The sequence below is a fragment of the Equus asinus genome, chromosome 20 (genome assembly GCF_041296235.1).
Source record: "Equus asinus isolate D_3611 breed Donkey chromosome 20, EquAss-T2T_v2, whole genome shotgun sequence".
NCBI lineage: Eukaryota > Metazoa > Chordata > Mammalia > Perissodactyla > Equidae > Equus > Equus asinus.
In genome coordinates, this window is record NC_091809.1 from 92,874,096 (window position 1) to 92,889,066 (window position 14,971).

The 14,971-nt window shown below is 44.8% G+C and overlaps 1 protein-coding gene across 17 annotated transcripts in view; it reads right to left on the reverse strand.

Moving 5' to 3' along the window:
* The window catches only part of DENND2B (DENN domain containing 2B), a 151,158-nt gene that overhangs the window by 39,571 nt on the left and 96,616 nt on the right, over positions 1–14,971 (reverse strand). For all 17 annotated transcript variants that reach the window (XM_070491032.1, XM_070491029.1, XM_070491036.1 and 14 more), the window contains one exon: positions 14,167–14,271. In XM_070491032.1, coding sequence (XP_070347133.1) covers positions 14,167–14,246 — 80 coding nt within the window. In that variant the 5' untranslated portion in view covers positions 14,247–14,271. The remainder of the gene's footprint in view (positions 1–14,166; positions 14,272–14,971) is intronic.

Genomic DNA, 14,971 nt, shown 5'->3' on the forward strand with positions numbered 1-14,971 from the left:
TTTGGAAACTTTTTCAAACAGCTTACCTCTGTCCTTGGATTGTAAACATTCAGGGTGGGGAAGGGAGGGTAAGGAGGAAATTGAATATGGCCATAAATTCTTTGCAGCTTTTTCTGCCCCTCGAATCTAAGGTTGACATTGTGATTTGCTTTGACCAATAGAACATAGCGGAAATTAAGTTTTCCGAGTTCCAAACTTGTGGCCTCAAGAGGCCTTGCAGTTTCCCCCTTCACTCACTTGGAATCTTGCCCTAAGACTATCATGTAAGGAAGCTAGTCTAGTCTTTTAGAGGATGAGAGGCCATGTGGAGCATACGCAAGGCACCTCAGCCAAAAGCCAGCTACCACGTGAGTGAGGTCATCTTGAACAGAGCTGAACCCAGCTACATAAGTGAGCCCAGGGAAAACCAGTAGGGAACTGCCCAGTGAATGCAGAGAAACATGAGGAATAATAAATCGTTCCAAGCCACTAAGTTTTAGGGTCGTCTACTACACCACAATAGTAGAATGATGCAGGTGGGAAAGGCCAGGCTTGCATATAACTGGCCCACCCTATCTCAGCGCAGAAGCACTGGCCTAGAGCCTTCCATCCCCATGCGTCTCTCCATCACTTCCCCACAGACAAGCTTCCAAGGTCTTGATGTTTGGATTGGCTCTCTCTCTCTCATTCACTACTAGAGGCTCTGGCACTATCTCGGGAGCCTCCCATTTCCTTGGAAACAGAGCTAGTTCTGTAATCCCAAGAATCAACTTAATCACTCTTTGCTCCCAGGTTGAGGGAGGGCTCAGGAGGATCTGTTACCTAGAGAACAGGGAAGCTTAAAGGAGGAACACAATGGGGACTAGCAGTCAGGATGCTTGGTTCTTTGGAATGAAGAGTTTACACAGCAGGTGGCATCTCCTAGGCATGGATGGGAGAGAATGCTCACTCTTAGGCTTCAGTTTCACTCTCTAGTTGTTTCCCAGTTCTTCAAACTGAGGTTAGGAGTCAAAGTAAGACAATCCTCCTGTTGGACAGGGGAAACTATGGCCAAGAGAATGGCAGTGCCAGGATGCAAGCATTCTCAGGAAGCCAACCATTTAAGCAAAGTCTTCTTTTGGTTCTTGTCTCCCAGCTGCCACTGACAGTCTCAAGCTTCACTTCTTTAGGGTTCCCAGGACAGCCCCTTGCCAACCTTCTCTGAACCCTGAACATGGGAGCAAAGGAAGCCACCTATTACTCAGGTCACAGTTTCCCAGCTATACCAGGCTTGAAACACATCTTGGCTCTTCTAACCATTCAACCAATATTTATTGAGCACCAACGATATACCAAGTACTATCTTAGGCATTAAGGATCAACAGATACTAAAAATAGACAAAGTCTCTTTCTTGGGGCCAGCCCCAGTGACATAGTGGTTGGGTTCAGGCTCTCCTCTTCAGTGGACAAGGGTTTACGGGTTTGGATCCCGGCTGTGGACCTAGCACCACTCATCAAGCCATGCTGTGGCGGCATCCCACATAAAACAGAGGAAGGTTGGCACAGATGTCAGCTCAGGGCCAATCTTCCTCACACACACACACACACACACACAAAATAGATAAAAGTCTCTTTCTACAGGTAGCATTCTGGTGGAGGGAGAGAGCATGGCTTTATTTGTCTAGAGTGAACAGACAATAAACAAATACACACTAAGGGGCCAATGAAAAAAAATAAAGCAGAATAAAGGGCTAGAGTTTAATAGGAAGGGCCATGAGGGAAGGCCCCTCTGCCAGGGGAACATGGGAACATAACTTTAAGTAAGTTAGCAACGTATTTATCCAGGGGAGGAATGTTCCAGGCAGAAGGAGCAGTCGGGCAAAGGCTCAAACAATTGCATACTTGAAGTATTCCAGAGGAAGCGAGGAGGCCAGTGTGGCCAGAGTAGAGTGAGAAGAGGAGGAGTGAGCTGGAGATTAGTCAGAGAGGCACCAGAGGCCACATCATGGAGGATGCCATGGACCAATAATAAGACATGAGCTTTTACTCTGAGAGAGAACAGAAACTCTTGAAGGGGTTTGAACAGAAGAATGACAAGAACTGAGTTTGTATCAGAGAATGAAGTATAGGGATGCAAGAGTGACAGCACAGAGGTTATTTAAAGGCCACTGCAACAATCCAGACATGAGCTTAGGATGGCTTGGATTAGAATAGTAGCAGTAGAGATGGATCTATTTTGAGGGCTGTGCCAATAGGATTTGCTGATGGACTGGATGAAAGGTACGACAGACAAAGAGAAGTCAAGGATGACATCAAGATTAATGGCCTGAGCACCTAGTAGAAAGGAGTTAAGGTTATACATTTCAATTTGGGAGTCAGTAGTAGTATACAGATACTATTTTTTTTTTAATTTTATTTATTTATTTTTTTGGGGGGGGGGAAGATTAGCTCTGAGCTAACATCTGCTGCCAATCCTCCTCTTTTTGCTGAGGAACACTGGCCCTGAGCTAACATCCGTGCCCATCTTCCTCTATTTTATATGTGGGACACCTACCACAGCATGGCTTACCACGTGGTGCCATGTCTGCACCCGGGATCCGAATTGGCGAACCCCGGGCCACCAAAGTGGAACATGTGCACTTAACTGCTGCGCCACCGGGCTGGCCCCCAGATACTATTTAAACCTATATGACTAGATGAGATCATCCAGGAAGTAAGTGTAGCTAGAGAAGAAGTCCAAGGACTGAACCCTGGGGCATTCCAGTGTTTCAAGGTCAGGTGGAGGAGGAAGAATTAGCAACAGAGACTGACTGAGAAGCGCATGTTGTGAGGAAGGAAGAAAACCAAGAAGAGTGATGTCCTGAGACCTGCAAGAAATAGGGAGTGATGAACTGAGTCAAATCTGCTGACAATCCAGTTAAGAGACAGACTTGAGAAATAATCATTAGATTTGGCAACATGGAGGTCACTGTGACCTTGAGAAGAGAGATTTTGGAGGAGAGGTAGGAAAGAAAGCCTGACTGGAAAGAATTCAAGAAAATGGGAGAAGAGAAGTAAAGACCAAGAGTTCAGACAATTCTTTCAAAAGGTTTTCCTAAAAAAGAGAACAAGGAAATGAGGTGGTAGTTAAAGGAGAAAGCAGGGTAATAGAAGCATTCTGTTTGTTAATTTGAGCTAGGAGATAGTATAGCATGCTTGAATGATGACTGGAACATCCAGTAGAGAGGGAAAAGCTGTTGATACAGAACAAGAGGGGACAAACACAGGAGGAATGTCCTCGAACAGGCAGTGAAGGGGGTGGGGAGCCAATGCCCATCTAGAAGGGTTGGCCTTACACTGGAGAACCCCCTTTGCTCTTGTTCTCATTCACCTGGGCTGAGTGTCTTCTCACATGGTCTCATCCCTATGCTTTTTTGTGCTTCCTTCACCCCTAGTTTTTACTGCTGCTTCTATTTCCAACTCATTACATAGAGGGGAGAAAAGGTCCAGATTTGTTCTTTTTATCCCCCTTGGCTTTAAGCATCTGGATCCAGCTCCCTCCCCAAACACACTGATCTACCTGATGACTAAGTCCTATCAATTCTGCATCCTTCACATCTCTCAGATCTGTCCCCCTCCTTACCATCTGCACTGTGACTGCTACTTCCTTGGTTCAGATCTTACCTTTCACCAGGACTATTAAAACAATCTCTTAACTTTTCTCTCTGCCTGCAATCTCAATCCAATTCCAGTGCATCCTCTCATCTTCTGACATCTTTCTAAAATACAAAACTGATCATGCTTGAAATTCCCCATTCTCTACAGAATAAAGAGCAAATTCACTGGCACGGATGACAAGCCTCCCATGATCTGGTCCCTACCTATTTTTCCTTTATCATCTCATACTGTCTTTTCCTCCATACAATCCTGCATCCCACCCTGAGCCACATCAAACTCTGCTTTTCACACCTCTAGGCCTTCACACATTCATTTCCTTTGCCTGGAATGCTGGCTTGTCCAGTTACATCTCTGTAGCTCAGCTGAAGTATAACCTCCTCTATGGAATCTCTCTTGACCCTACCCTTTTCACTCAGGCGGAGACAGCCAATTTCTGATGCCTTCATTGTGCCTAGGAAAATGTCCATTATGGTACTTATAACACTTTATTGGACTATATTGTTTCTTTACCTATCTCCCTTCTAGACTATGAGCAGACCTCCTTGAAGCTGGTGACCGTGTCTTGTTAATCTTGATATCCCCTGCTCTTTGTACTGTATCTAGAATTCAGTAGAAATTAATATATTTGTGTTGAATGAGTGAAAAATAAATGGTTAAAACCTAGGTCTCCTTATGGCTGCCCAGGGCATGGTTCAGACTTCCCTGCCTCCCTCTTTGTGCCATATGACCTGAAGAACAACACAGAAAGGGACACAAAGCACTCAGAGCAGCCCAAGATGGCTGTCAATCCCCAAAGCCCTCTCTCATAAGGCAAAATTCATAGACTAGAGCAAGAGTCTAGAGACCTGGGTTCTTCTCTGGTCCTGGTTCCATCATTTCCTGGGTGTGCTCATGGGCAAGTCACCTAAACTCTCTGAGCCTCACGTTCTCTATCTATAAAGCATGGGGAAAACATTGCTCTGAGTATCCTCGCGTACTAGCTGTGTGACTGAGATGATGTAAATTTTAAAAGTGTTTGAACACTTACAAATGGTTCCCATGAAGGTAGACGAAATATAGAAGTAAATACAAAACAGCTAAAAGACACCTAAGACTCTGGTCTTCTCATCTCTCGCTCTTCAGTCTAAAACCCCAGAGTTTGCCCCAGGGAGGCAGACACTGTGAAACTGGGCACTTGTGCCACCACCTGTCAGCAGGCAGCCAATTCTGCTGCTCAACCCAGACGTGGATTCCAACACTGCAGCATATGACTGGCCAAAACCAACATTTGCAGGACAGGAAGTAAGATAAACAGATAAAAGGAGACAGAAAGAAGAAAAGGGGGAGAATGCAAAGGAAATTTAAAAGAAACAGAGGAGCATAAACACTCACACTCACAGACAAACATATAAGACAAGTGAGTAGGAAAGAAAGGGTATGAACTAAGGTGTAGAAAGAGAAACATACTTAACAAGAAAGAAGTGTGTGTGCACATAGACAGAAAATGAGAGTTAAAGTGCAAAATACATGCCCTTTCTTCTGGTATTTTTTCACAGGAACACGACCCAACTCTTCGATTAGTGACATGGGCCATTCTCAAGAAACACAGCAGGAAGCATTTGCGCCAAGGGATGCCCCATATACTGTCAAGTGCACCCAGGGACTTTTTTGAAGAGAAGGCTATTTTAGTCCTTGATGACAAGACAGTTCTGAACTCAGTATGTCCAAAGTTGCTTTTGTTCTGGCCACAGGCTTCTGAAAGCATCAGTATCAAAGAAGACCAGTTTAGACCAGTTGGGGAAGGTCCTAGGAGCCCAGAAAAATAGCCCCAGAGGCTCCAAGATGGGCCAAGGGTTCCATGAAGTGAGCCTGTCTGCAGGTTAAGGTTACACAGGGCCCAGCTTCCAATATGCTCCCCATCCCTATTCAGCAGGTGTCAAGCCTGCTCGCAAATGAAACTGTCTGGGAGTTGGGCATCTGCCATTCTAGGGCTGCTAGACTAAGGGGGCCGTTAGCTCAGTGGGCATCACCATCCTCCCGTCACTCAGCAACTGCCCCAACTCTGGAGATGGCATTCTTACTGTACTCCCCCGAGGCCATACTCCCAGGCACAGAGGAGGAGAAAAGGGAGAAAGGCTGCCTGAGTCCTATCACCAAGTCCAGAACTTTGTTCCCCAGGCCAGAGCAGGGGCTCAACTCAGTAACTCCCTCATGTCCTCCTCTGGGACAGTCCTGATAAAAAGCCAAAGGTCAGGGTGACTGACACTCACAACTTAGCCATCCTGCTCCTGAAGCAACCTCATCTCAAAGAGGTGGAAGCCCACAACAGGGTCCAGGACAGCCTCGTCCTCCAAGTGGGGCCACATCCATGACCTCAAGAGTCTCCTGAGTCACCTTTCCACCTCCAGAAAGCACATCTAAGAATCTACCAAAGCCATACCTGCCTGCCCCCCAGCTGACTTCCAGGGAAGCACAAAAAGGACTGGTGAGCTCTTGTCTGGGTGGAACCCCAAGTCCTCTAAGAAGCAGCAGCAGCGAACACAGAGAGAGACTTTCCAAGGAGAAGCCCCCTCTGAGGCAGGTTAAAATCGATGCCTTACAGGAACATCCCAATGCCCTAGTCCAGTAAAACAGGACTGCTGTATAAAGCAGAACCAGGCACTGTGCAAAGCCAAGAGGAAGAAACGCAGTTCCAGGAAACCATGCTCAAGATACCCGCGATGGTTTAAAACATAGTCCCCAAATACTTTGATATGCCTCCTGTCAAAATGACCCCTTCTCTTGACTCTGGATTCTGTGACTGCTTGATCAACAGAATATGGCAAAAATGTGCCACAAGAAACCAGCAGTTTCTACTTCCTGTCTCCCATGCTGTGAGGAAGCCCAGGCCATGTGGAGAGGGCGCATGGAGGTGTTCTGACTGACTGTCCCAGCTGAGGTCCCGGCAACAGCCAGCATCAGCCCCCCGACATGTGAGGTAAGATGTCTCCGGTAAGACCAGCCCCCAGCCACGGAGTCACCCTAAGCCCTGAAGTCTTTCCAGCCAAAGTCCCGGACATTGTGGAGCAGGGACCAGCTGCTCCTGCAGTGCTCTGTCTGAATTCCTAATCTAAAGAGTCTGTGAGCATAATAAAATGGTTGTTTTACACCATAAATTTTGGGGTGCTTATGTAGCAGTAGATAACTGGAACAGATTTTGGTACCTGGAAGTAGAGTGCTTTTGAAACAAAATCCTAAAACACTGATTAGGGCACTGAGTGACAGGCTAAAAGGAGGGGGTTAGGGGAAAACAAGAAATGCTTAGAAGCTAGAGGAAAGGGGACCCTCATAATGTCGAAAAGTCTGGTAATTCTGTCACCTGTGGTAACATGGAAAATAGGAAATACATCTAATAAATTAGATGAACTAGCTAAAGTTATTTCCAGGCAGAGTGCTGAAAGTGCCATCTGACTTCTAGCTGCCAAGAGAGGAGCCAAAAAGGGAACTGTTCAGTTTTCAAGTGAAATTTAAAGAAAACATAAATGAGAAAGGGCTTTCAAGGTTAGAAAACAAAACTTGTTTCATTCTCAGTCTCTCTAGACAGGAAAAAATTCTCAAATTAAGAAATAGCTTCCAGATTGTGGTGACAGTTTTACAGAGTGTGTGTGTGTGTGTGTGCGTGTGTGAAGTCACCAAACTGTACACCTTAAATTGTACAGTTTATTGTACTTTAATCATCCCTCAATAAATCTTTAAAAAAAAAATTAGAGTGGGACTGAAAGATCCTTTGTCAAGACCTAAAAGAAGATTTAAAGTGTTGCCATAGACTTTACAGACAGACAGACAAAAGGTCTTGTAAGGATCTTAAGGGTGGGCCTTGCAGAGTCTCTGTAAATAATAAGGCTTCTAAGACTCTTAAGAACTGTTGTCCCATAACAATCTCACAGAGAACCCAAAGTACAAAGGGGCTCATCGTGAAGTGATTTGTACATGTACTTTTTTGTCTACTGCAATGGGTTATAAAGTGATTTATAAGAAACCCACAAAGTTTTTAAAGGAAGTGTATCAGCTGGAAATGAAAATAACAGAGACAATATAAAATGAAGACTTTGGATCCTTGAAATATTATGTGCATGAAGCAGATGAGAAAACTACTCACCTGCAAAAATGGGACTACTTTCTATGGAAAAGGAAAGATGAGTTAGAGGGCAGAACCAAAACCCTGAGGGTGGAACTAGAAACAAGGTAAGTGACTCCCAGGCAATAGAACCAAGAATGAATCAAGAAATTGGCAACATGTGCCTCACTGAATATAAAAATTACAATGGACCAGTAACTGCTGGGTATCCTCCTATTTTCCCCTTTTTGAAGAAAACTATCTACAGTGGTTATCCTAGGCCTGTCTCACCAGTGTATTTCGGCTGGCAGATATATATCCTCTTTAGTTTATAGGTCTTCACATCAAGAGTAATAGTACTCAAGTAACTACACACAATGAAAGGTACCGTACCCAAAGAGTTTCATCTATACCTGGACCTGAATTAGATGATGAGATCTTAGACTTCAAGTTGATGTCATTAACAGGATGAGACTTGGGATCTTAGGAAAAAGACTGAGTGTATTTTACGTTTGGGGAAGGACATGAATTTTTGTGACCAGAGAGCAGAGTGGCAGATTGGACTTTCCAAAGATAGCGACCACAACATATCCCATCTCGTGTGCCCTTCTCACAATGTGATGTTGATCCTCTCAAGTGGGAACTATTTCCCCTCCCCTTGTATGATGCTGTGATTTATAATAAGAAATATATATTTGGTTTCTGTAGTGGTTTCTGGCACAGAGCTCCTAAAATGCTCGGAATTTCCTAAGTGACGTCAGAGATAAAAAGTGTCTTTTGTTATGTTAATGAAATGACTTTTGGACCACACCTAAGGTTGGGGACTGGCTGCCAAGAAAACCAACCATGTGATTAGCAGGTTGGAACTTTCAGTCCCACACCCCTACACTTCCAGGGAGGGGAGAGGGGCTAGAGGTTGAATCAATCACTAATGGCCAATGATTTTATCAACCATGCCTATGTAATGAAGCCTCCACAAAAACCCAAAAGGACAGGGTTCAGAGAACTTCCAGGTTAGTGAGCCATAATGCTTCCTGTGCCACCCGGCTCAGCCCAAGTTCCATAGGAACAGAAGCTCCTTTGTTCAGGACTCGCCCTATGTATCCCTTCATCTGACTGTTGATTTGTATCCTTTAATATCCTTTGTAATAAACTGGTAATCTAGGGAGCAAATGGGTTTCCTGACTTCTGTGAGCCACTCTAGCAAATGAATGAACCCAAAGAGGGGGTCATGGGAGCCTCTGATTAATAGCCAGTTGATAACAACCTTGGCTTGCAATTGGCATCTGAAGTAGAAGGCAGTCTTATGGGACTGAGCCCCTAACCTATGGAATCTTATGCTATCTCTGGTAGACAGTGTCAGAATTGAGTTGAATTGTAGGACACTCAGCTGGTGTTGGAGAATTGCTTAGTGGTATGGGGGAAAACCCCACACACTTCCCTATGTTGGAACTGGAGTACAGAGCTCTTTACCTTGAACTCTGGCAGACTTTGCCATTGCCTTAATCAACAAAATAAAATAAAAAAAGACACTATGCAACTTGTAGGGCTAGGTCATTAAAATACCATGCATTTCTGCCTTGTTCTCTTGACATGTTCATTCTTGGAACCCAGTCGTCTTGCTGTGAAAGCACACAGCCAAATGCAGAGGCCACATGTAGGTGTTCCACAGCTGAGATCCCAGCTGACTGCCAGCATAAACAGTCAGATATGTAAGTGAACAAGCCTTCAGACTGATTCCAGCCTTTAGCCATTGAGTCATCTGCAACTTTCAAGCAACCCCAAATGATGCTACAAGGAATAGAGACAAGATTTCCCTAATGAGCCTATCCAAATTGCAATTTGTGAGCAAAATAAATGAATGTTAATGTTTTAAGCCACTAAGTTTAGGGTCATTTGTTACGCAGCAAGAAATAACTAGACCAATACTGACTGACATCATGGTTGGACTCTAAGAGGCATCTCAGGTAACAGGGGCGCTAAGGCCACAGGTCCCTCCTGAGAGGTGGCCTGCCATTGCCAGGACAGGCTCTGCAACATTATCTTTTACCCACAGCTACTACTCTCAGGAGATTTTTCTTCTTTGCAAGTTCTTACTCTCTTCCTGAAATCTAAGGCACAGGGTCCAAATCCGTACTCACTTTGGCAGTGGGACCTTAAGACCTCTCTGGATTTCACCATATTATAAACGAGGAGCTCCCTTTGCACAGAAACCTGCAAATTTGAGTTGAAATTATGGTTCCACTGTCAATTAGCTATGTGAGTTTTACCTTCCTCATAGTAACATCAAGTAACTGAGCCAAATGAATCCCAAGATCCCCTCCAACTCTAACATTCCAAAAGAGTATGAGCTGGGCCTCCAAACAGTTCCAACTGAGTAGAAATAAGACCCACACAAATATCTACCATATGAGGTACTATATGATAAGTGCCATTAGGAGGCTCCAAACCAAGGGTTCTAAGAGTGAATGAATACAGACGGGAGGGGCATCCTTCCTAGCTGGGTAGTCAAGAAAAGCACTGGGAAGGAAGTAACACTTGCATCCAGACTGGCAGAAATGTAAGGTTGCATTAGAGAGCAGTAAAAGATAAGGGTAGAAAAGAAAGACCAGGGCTTTTTATGAAAACCTCACAAGCCAGGCCAAGTTTGATCATATCACAGATGACAGTGGTTTTTGAGTAGAGAGATCCCAGTAATGTTTATAGGGAGGTGAACATAGTGTATAATGAAATAACAGAAGGATCAAGAGAGCTAGGCTTGAATTCTTCTTCCCATTAGCTTTGTCTCCTTGGGAGTACCTCTGTCTTCTCTGCGTCTCAGTTTCCCAATCTGTAAAACAAGTGGGTTAGACTGAATGAGCTCTAAGGTTCCTTTTCAGCTCTGCCTTTCTAAGAGTCTGTGGACTGAACAGAAAGAGAGTCCAAAGTCAACAAGACCCATTAGGAAGGTACCACAAGGACTCGAATAGTACAGCAGCCTATGTTCTAAAAAGCTGATCTCCCAGCCATCTAGTCAACTGGTCAACTAGTTACTGGTCAAATAGTTACTGTCTTCTACATACCAGGCATTGTTCCAGGCTTGGGAGAGACAGAAAGAAGTCAGTCAAAGTCATTGACCCCAGGAAGTCTACATTTTTACAGGCATCCAGGTTTCCTGCACCTATATTCAGAGGCAAGGTTCCCAAACACAATACTGACAGCCTGTATTTCCAAGTCACAATGACCTAGGTGCTGGAGCTTCATAGCGAAGAAGCTGTCGAGGAAATCCGCAGGCGTGACATGTCTTCCGAGAACAGCCCCACTGTTAGCCAGGTCTTACAGCACAAGTGAAATCTGAGAGATTTCATGTCTTCTGAGAACGGCCCCTGCTGTCAGCCAGGTCTTACAGCTCTCCCAAGAGCAAACAGTGGCAAAGATCGCCCCATCTACGTGGCGGAATTAGCTCTAAACGTAACACTGCCTCGTTTTCAGGTCACCAAGCTGCTTCTAGTTCCATCCCAGGTCATCAGTACCAACATCACGAAGCCTGACCTCTGGAAATCAGAGGAGCTTTGAGAATCCCACCTTCCACCCCAGAACTGGATACAGCCAAATCCCATGAGCCGGAGGGGGAACAGCCTGTGGGGAGGATGTAGCTGGCAGCTGAGGGTGAAGCAAAGCACCCATCAGCCTCATCAACAAAGAGAAAGGGAAACCTGCTCTAGGAGAGCAAAACATAGCAAAGAACAAAACTCTCGTGGTCAAGTGAAAAGGCTTAGATTTCCTCCTCATACATATCCTGCCAAATCATGACTGTGCTGCAGAGGAAAAGGAAGAGAATAAATTAGCAAAATACCCATAGAAGCCTAATAATAGAATGGAATCCAGAATCTTTAACCCATACTGGCTTAGTGGCAGCACCAGGTAAAGTCTTATTTAAATTAGGAAAACAGCCTTGCAAATATATATCTTAACAGTTCCACAGGGTCCCATCTGCCCTTCCCCACCGGTTGTAAACACCTTGAAGAAAGAGAGTGGATCATGCTTCTTTGTCCCCTATTGCCCACCACAGAGCCTGGCACCTAGGAGGAGAGCCCTCAGAGCTCATTGACAATGACTTCCTAAATGAACTGGTGATTTACTGCACTGCTCAGCCCAAAGAACATCCCTCAGAGGTGGCTGGGGATGAAGGCAGCCAGAGAAAGCACAGGTGACAATTTTGAAACAACACCTATAGTCCAGCAGTAGCCTATGAAAGAAGGGTGTAGCCAGCCACAGAGACCTGTGACTCCATGCCAAAAGCCCAGGAAAGGAGGGAGGGAGAGCAGGAAGCAGAAATGTGACAGGAAGGAAGGGAAGGGAAGACTTAGAAGGGAGGCTAGAAAAACGCTTTTTTTAGGTACATGAGAGGCTCAGATAGTTACAAACACCATCCATCAAGTTATGATGGCAAGCATGCTAGGAACCTAAAAGAAGAGAAATTTCTAAAAACGTTTAAAACATGTACATATGAATTCCAAATAGAAACTGGGGTACTTGTCAGCAGCCCTGATTCTGCTTTGTGACTTGATGTAAACACTGCATCTCCCACCCCACCCCCAACATAGTGGAAATTAGAAGAAAAAAGGAATAGTACTGAAAGGAGCTGAGGGCTGCCAGGTACTGTAAGTTCTAATTCAGGTTCTAAATATACTATTTCTTTAAAATTAAGAATAAAACTATTCAATCTCATATAGTGCCTATTTCATCCATACAGTCTCACATAAAAAAAAAAAAGAAAACCTTAGTTCCCAGTCTCCATCTGCCAACTCAGTCATAGTGAGACTGAGGAGTAAGACCCGCCAGCAGACTGGTGAGAGCCCAGCCAGGAGCTCCCCAGGAGCAGACAACGGAAGACAAAGACCAGGCCTGTTTCTGCCGTGGCCACCAACACGGCCTGGGAGAATTCAGTTTTTCTCCCTGTTTTACTCAAGAAGTTGCTGGTCCCTGCTATTCTCAGCCTCACCCCATTCAGGGAAGCAAGTATGTAAGCAACTCTAGTCCAGGTTACAGGGGGAACACGGGCAGAAGGCAGAGGGTGTTCTTATTGGTCTTGCTGCCACAGAGTGGCTATTCAACTTGTTTCTCTAACTCCCAAGTTCTTATGTACTTAACAAGTCAGAACCTACCAATCTCTGTTCGGTTGACAGTCCATCCAGACCATTTTCACTGGGACCAAACTGCATGTGCGGTATAGGGAACTCCTGCTGCCTCATTCACGCCAGTCACTCCTCAGGGGCCATGTCCCGCACTCCATTCTACCAACCATATCTGGACTCCAGCTCCGAATGAACCAAATGTCTACTAGCACCTGCAGTCAGATCTGAGTGTGCCATGCCTCGCTGGACTCAGCCTGGCACTGCATGGCCCAGACATCCAGGAAGGAACTAGTCCTATTCCAACCTAAGCTGAACATCCTTCTCATAGCTATTCACTCTAGTAGCTGAGGTCCCAAAAGCCAAATGTGTCCACCTGAGATTCAGTAGAAGGGGCTATGAAAGGTATGTGGCTTTAATAAAAGAGCCTGGAGGTTCTTCTAGAACGTCAGTATCAGCCTTGGCCCAGAGCTGAGAAGCCCTGGGGAGAGTTGTACATCTATCTGCCAACTCTGGAAATTTTTATGCCATCATATGGAGGGAGTTAACATTTATTGAGTGGCTTTATGCCAGACACTATGCTAAGCACTGACATATATTATCTCATTTAATCCTCACAGCAGCTCTGTGAGATAAGTACTATTATTATTATTTTACAGATGAGTAACCAAAATTTTAGAGGGCATAAGAAAATGCCCTGAGATCTCACTATTTGGTAAATAGAGCTTGGATTTGAAGTCAATTCTACTTAATTCCAAAATCTGTGGTTTTTCTTTGGTTCTACCTTCCCACTTTTAAAAAGAAGACAAAACCAGGAAAGCAGATTATAGCTTACACTGACTAAAATTCCCCAAGCTGCTTTGTTTGCAGGATGGCCTAAATTCTTATAGAACCTAGACTTCTGCTTGGAACTTGTGCTAACTTGTATAACTGCTGCCCCATCCCTACCCCCAGAGTGGGCAGCCTCCCTCACTACAGTGCAGCCTAGCTCAGGCACAGCCCCCAAGCTGTCTCCATCTTGGGAAAAGCATACAGCCAGAAGAACATCAGCTGCTTCATGCTGGCTCCATTCCTGGAGCTCTAGTCTCCTCCAATAGCACAAAGCAAAACTTGTTTTAGGGTCCCTGTTTGTTCCCTCCTATGGAAACTTAGAGAACTAGAAAATAGCATACATATTAGAGACGACTCTTGCTTCATGGTCAGCATGAGCTGGGCCTAGATCCATCACCTGTACGACTGTCAGAGTCATGATGATAATCATGTAATTCGGCAAGGATCCTACCCAGGACCCAGGCCACTTGGCTGTCCTTTGATGCCACCCTTCAGTGAGCTCCATTCCTCCAGCAGTACTCCCCAACTCACCTGCTCAGAGTCCCCCGAGGGGCCTTAGTGCCTCCAGCTCCGTGAGCGATGCTGGAATTCTTGTTGGCAGTCATGGTCATTTCGGCTCTCTGCAAACCCAGAGCCCTGCAAAGAAGACAAGGCCTATAAGCCAAGTTTCCACGGGCAGCCAAAAGCACCTCAAACATTTCCAGATGACCTCCAAAACTGCCAAGAGGTTTCTGTGGCGGGTGGTAGGAACCACTTTCCCACATTTATTTAATTCCATGTAGGGTTGGGGAAAGAGTCTGTGAGCTAACAGATAACTTCTCACTTCACAGAAAATGATAAAAAAAACTCCATCTCCATCCTATCTCTCTCATTTCTTAAGTTAGAGTTTCCCAAACTTCTGGCATGCCACAGAGCCTTTATGAATTTTGCCATAGTTGCATACCTCCTGAATAACTATTTACTCAATATTTTTGTTTCATCAACTTGAAACTGTCTTGCTTTTCTTAAAATAGTAAACCTTGTTCTAAATAATCATTCAACAAATATTTACTGAGCACCTGTGTCCTAGGCACTGCCATCTAGCAAAGAATAAAAGAAAGTCTCAGCTCTCATGGAGCTCACATCCCAGTGGGAAGAAACAGACAATAAGCATGCACACGTCACATTTATGTGATACATAAGTATACATTTGTGTATAATATTTATGGTGAAGATAAGTGGTAGGAAGGAAAAAATGAAGCAAGGTAGAGAAAGAGAAAAGAAGGTCTATTATTTTACATAGGATGTTGAAGGAAGAACATTCTGAAAAAGTGACATCTGAGCCAACACCATAAAA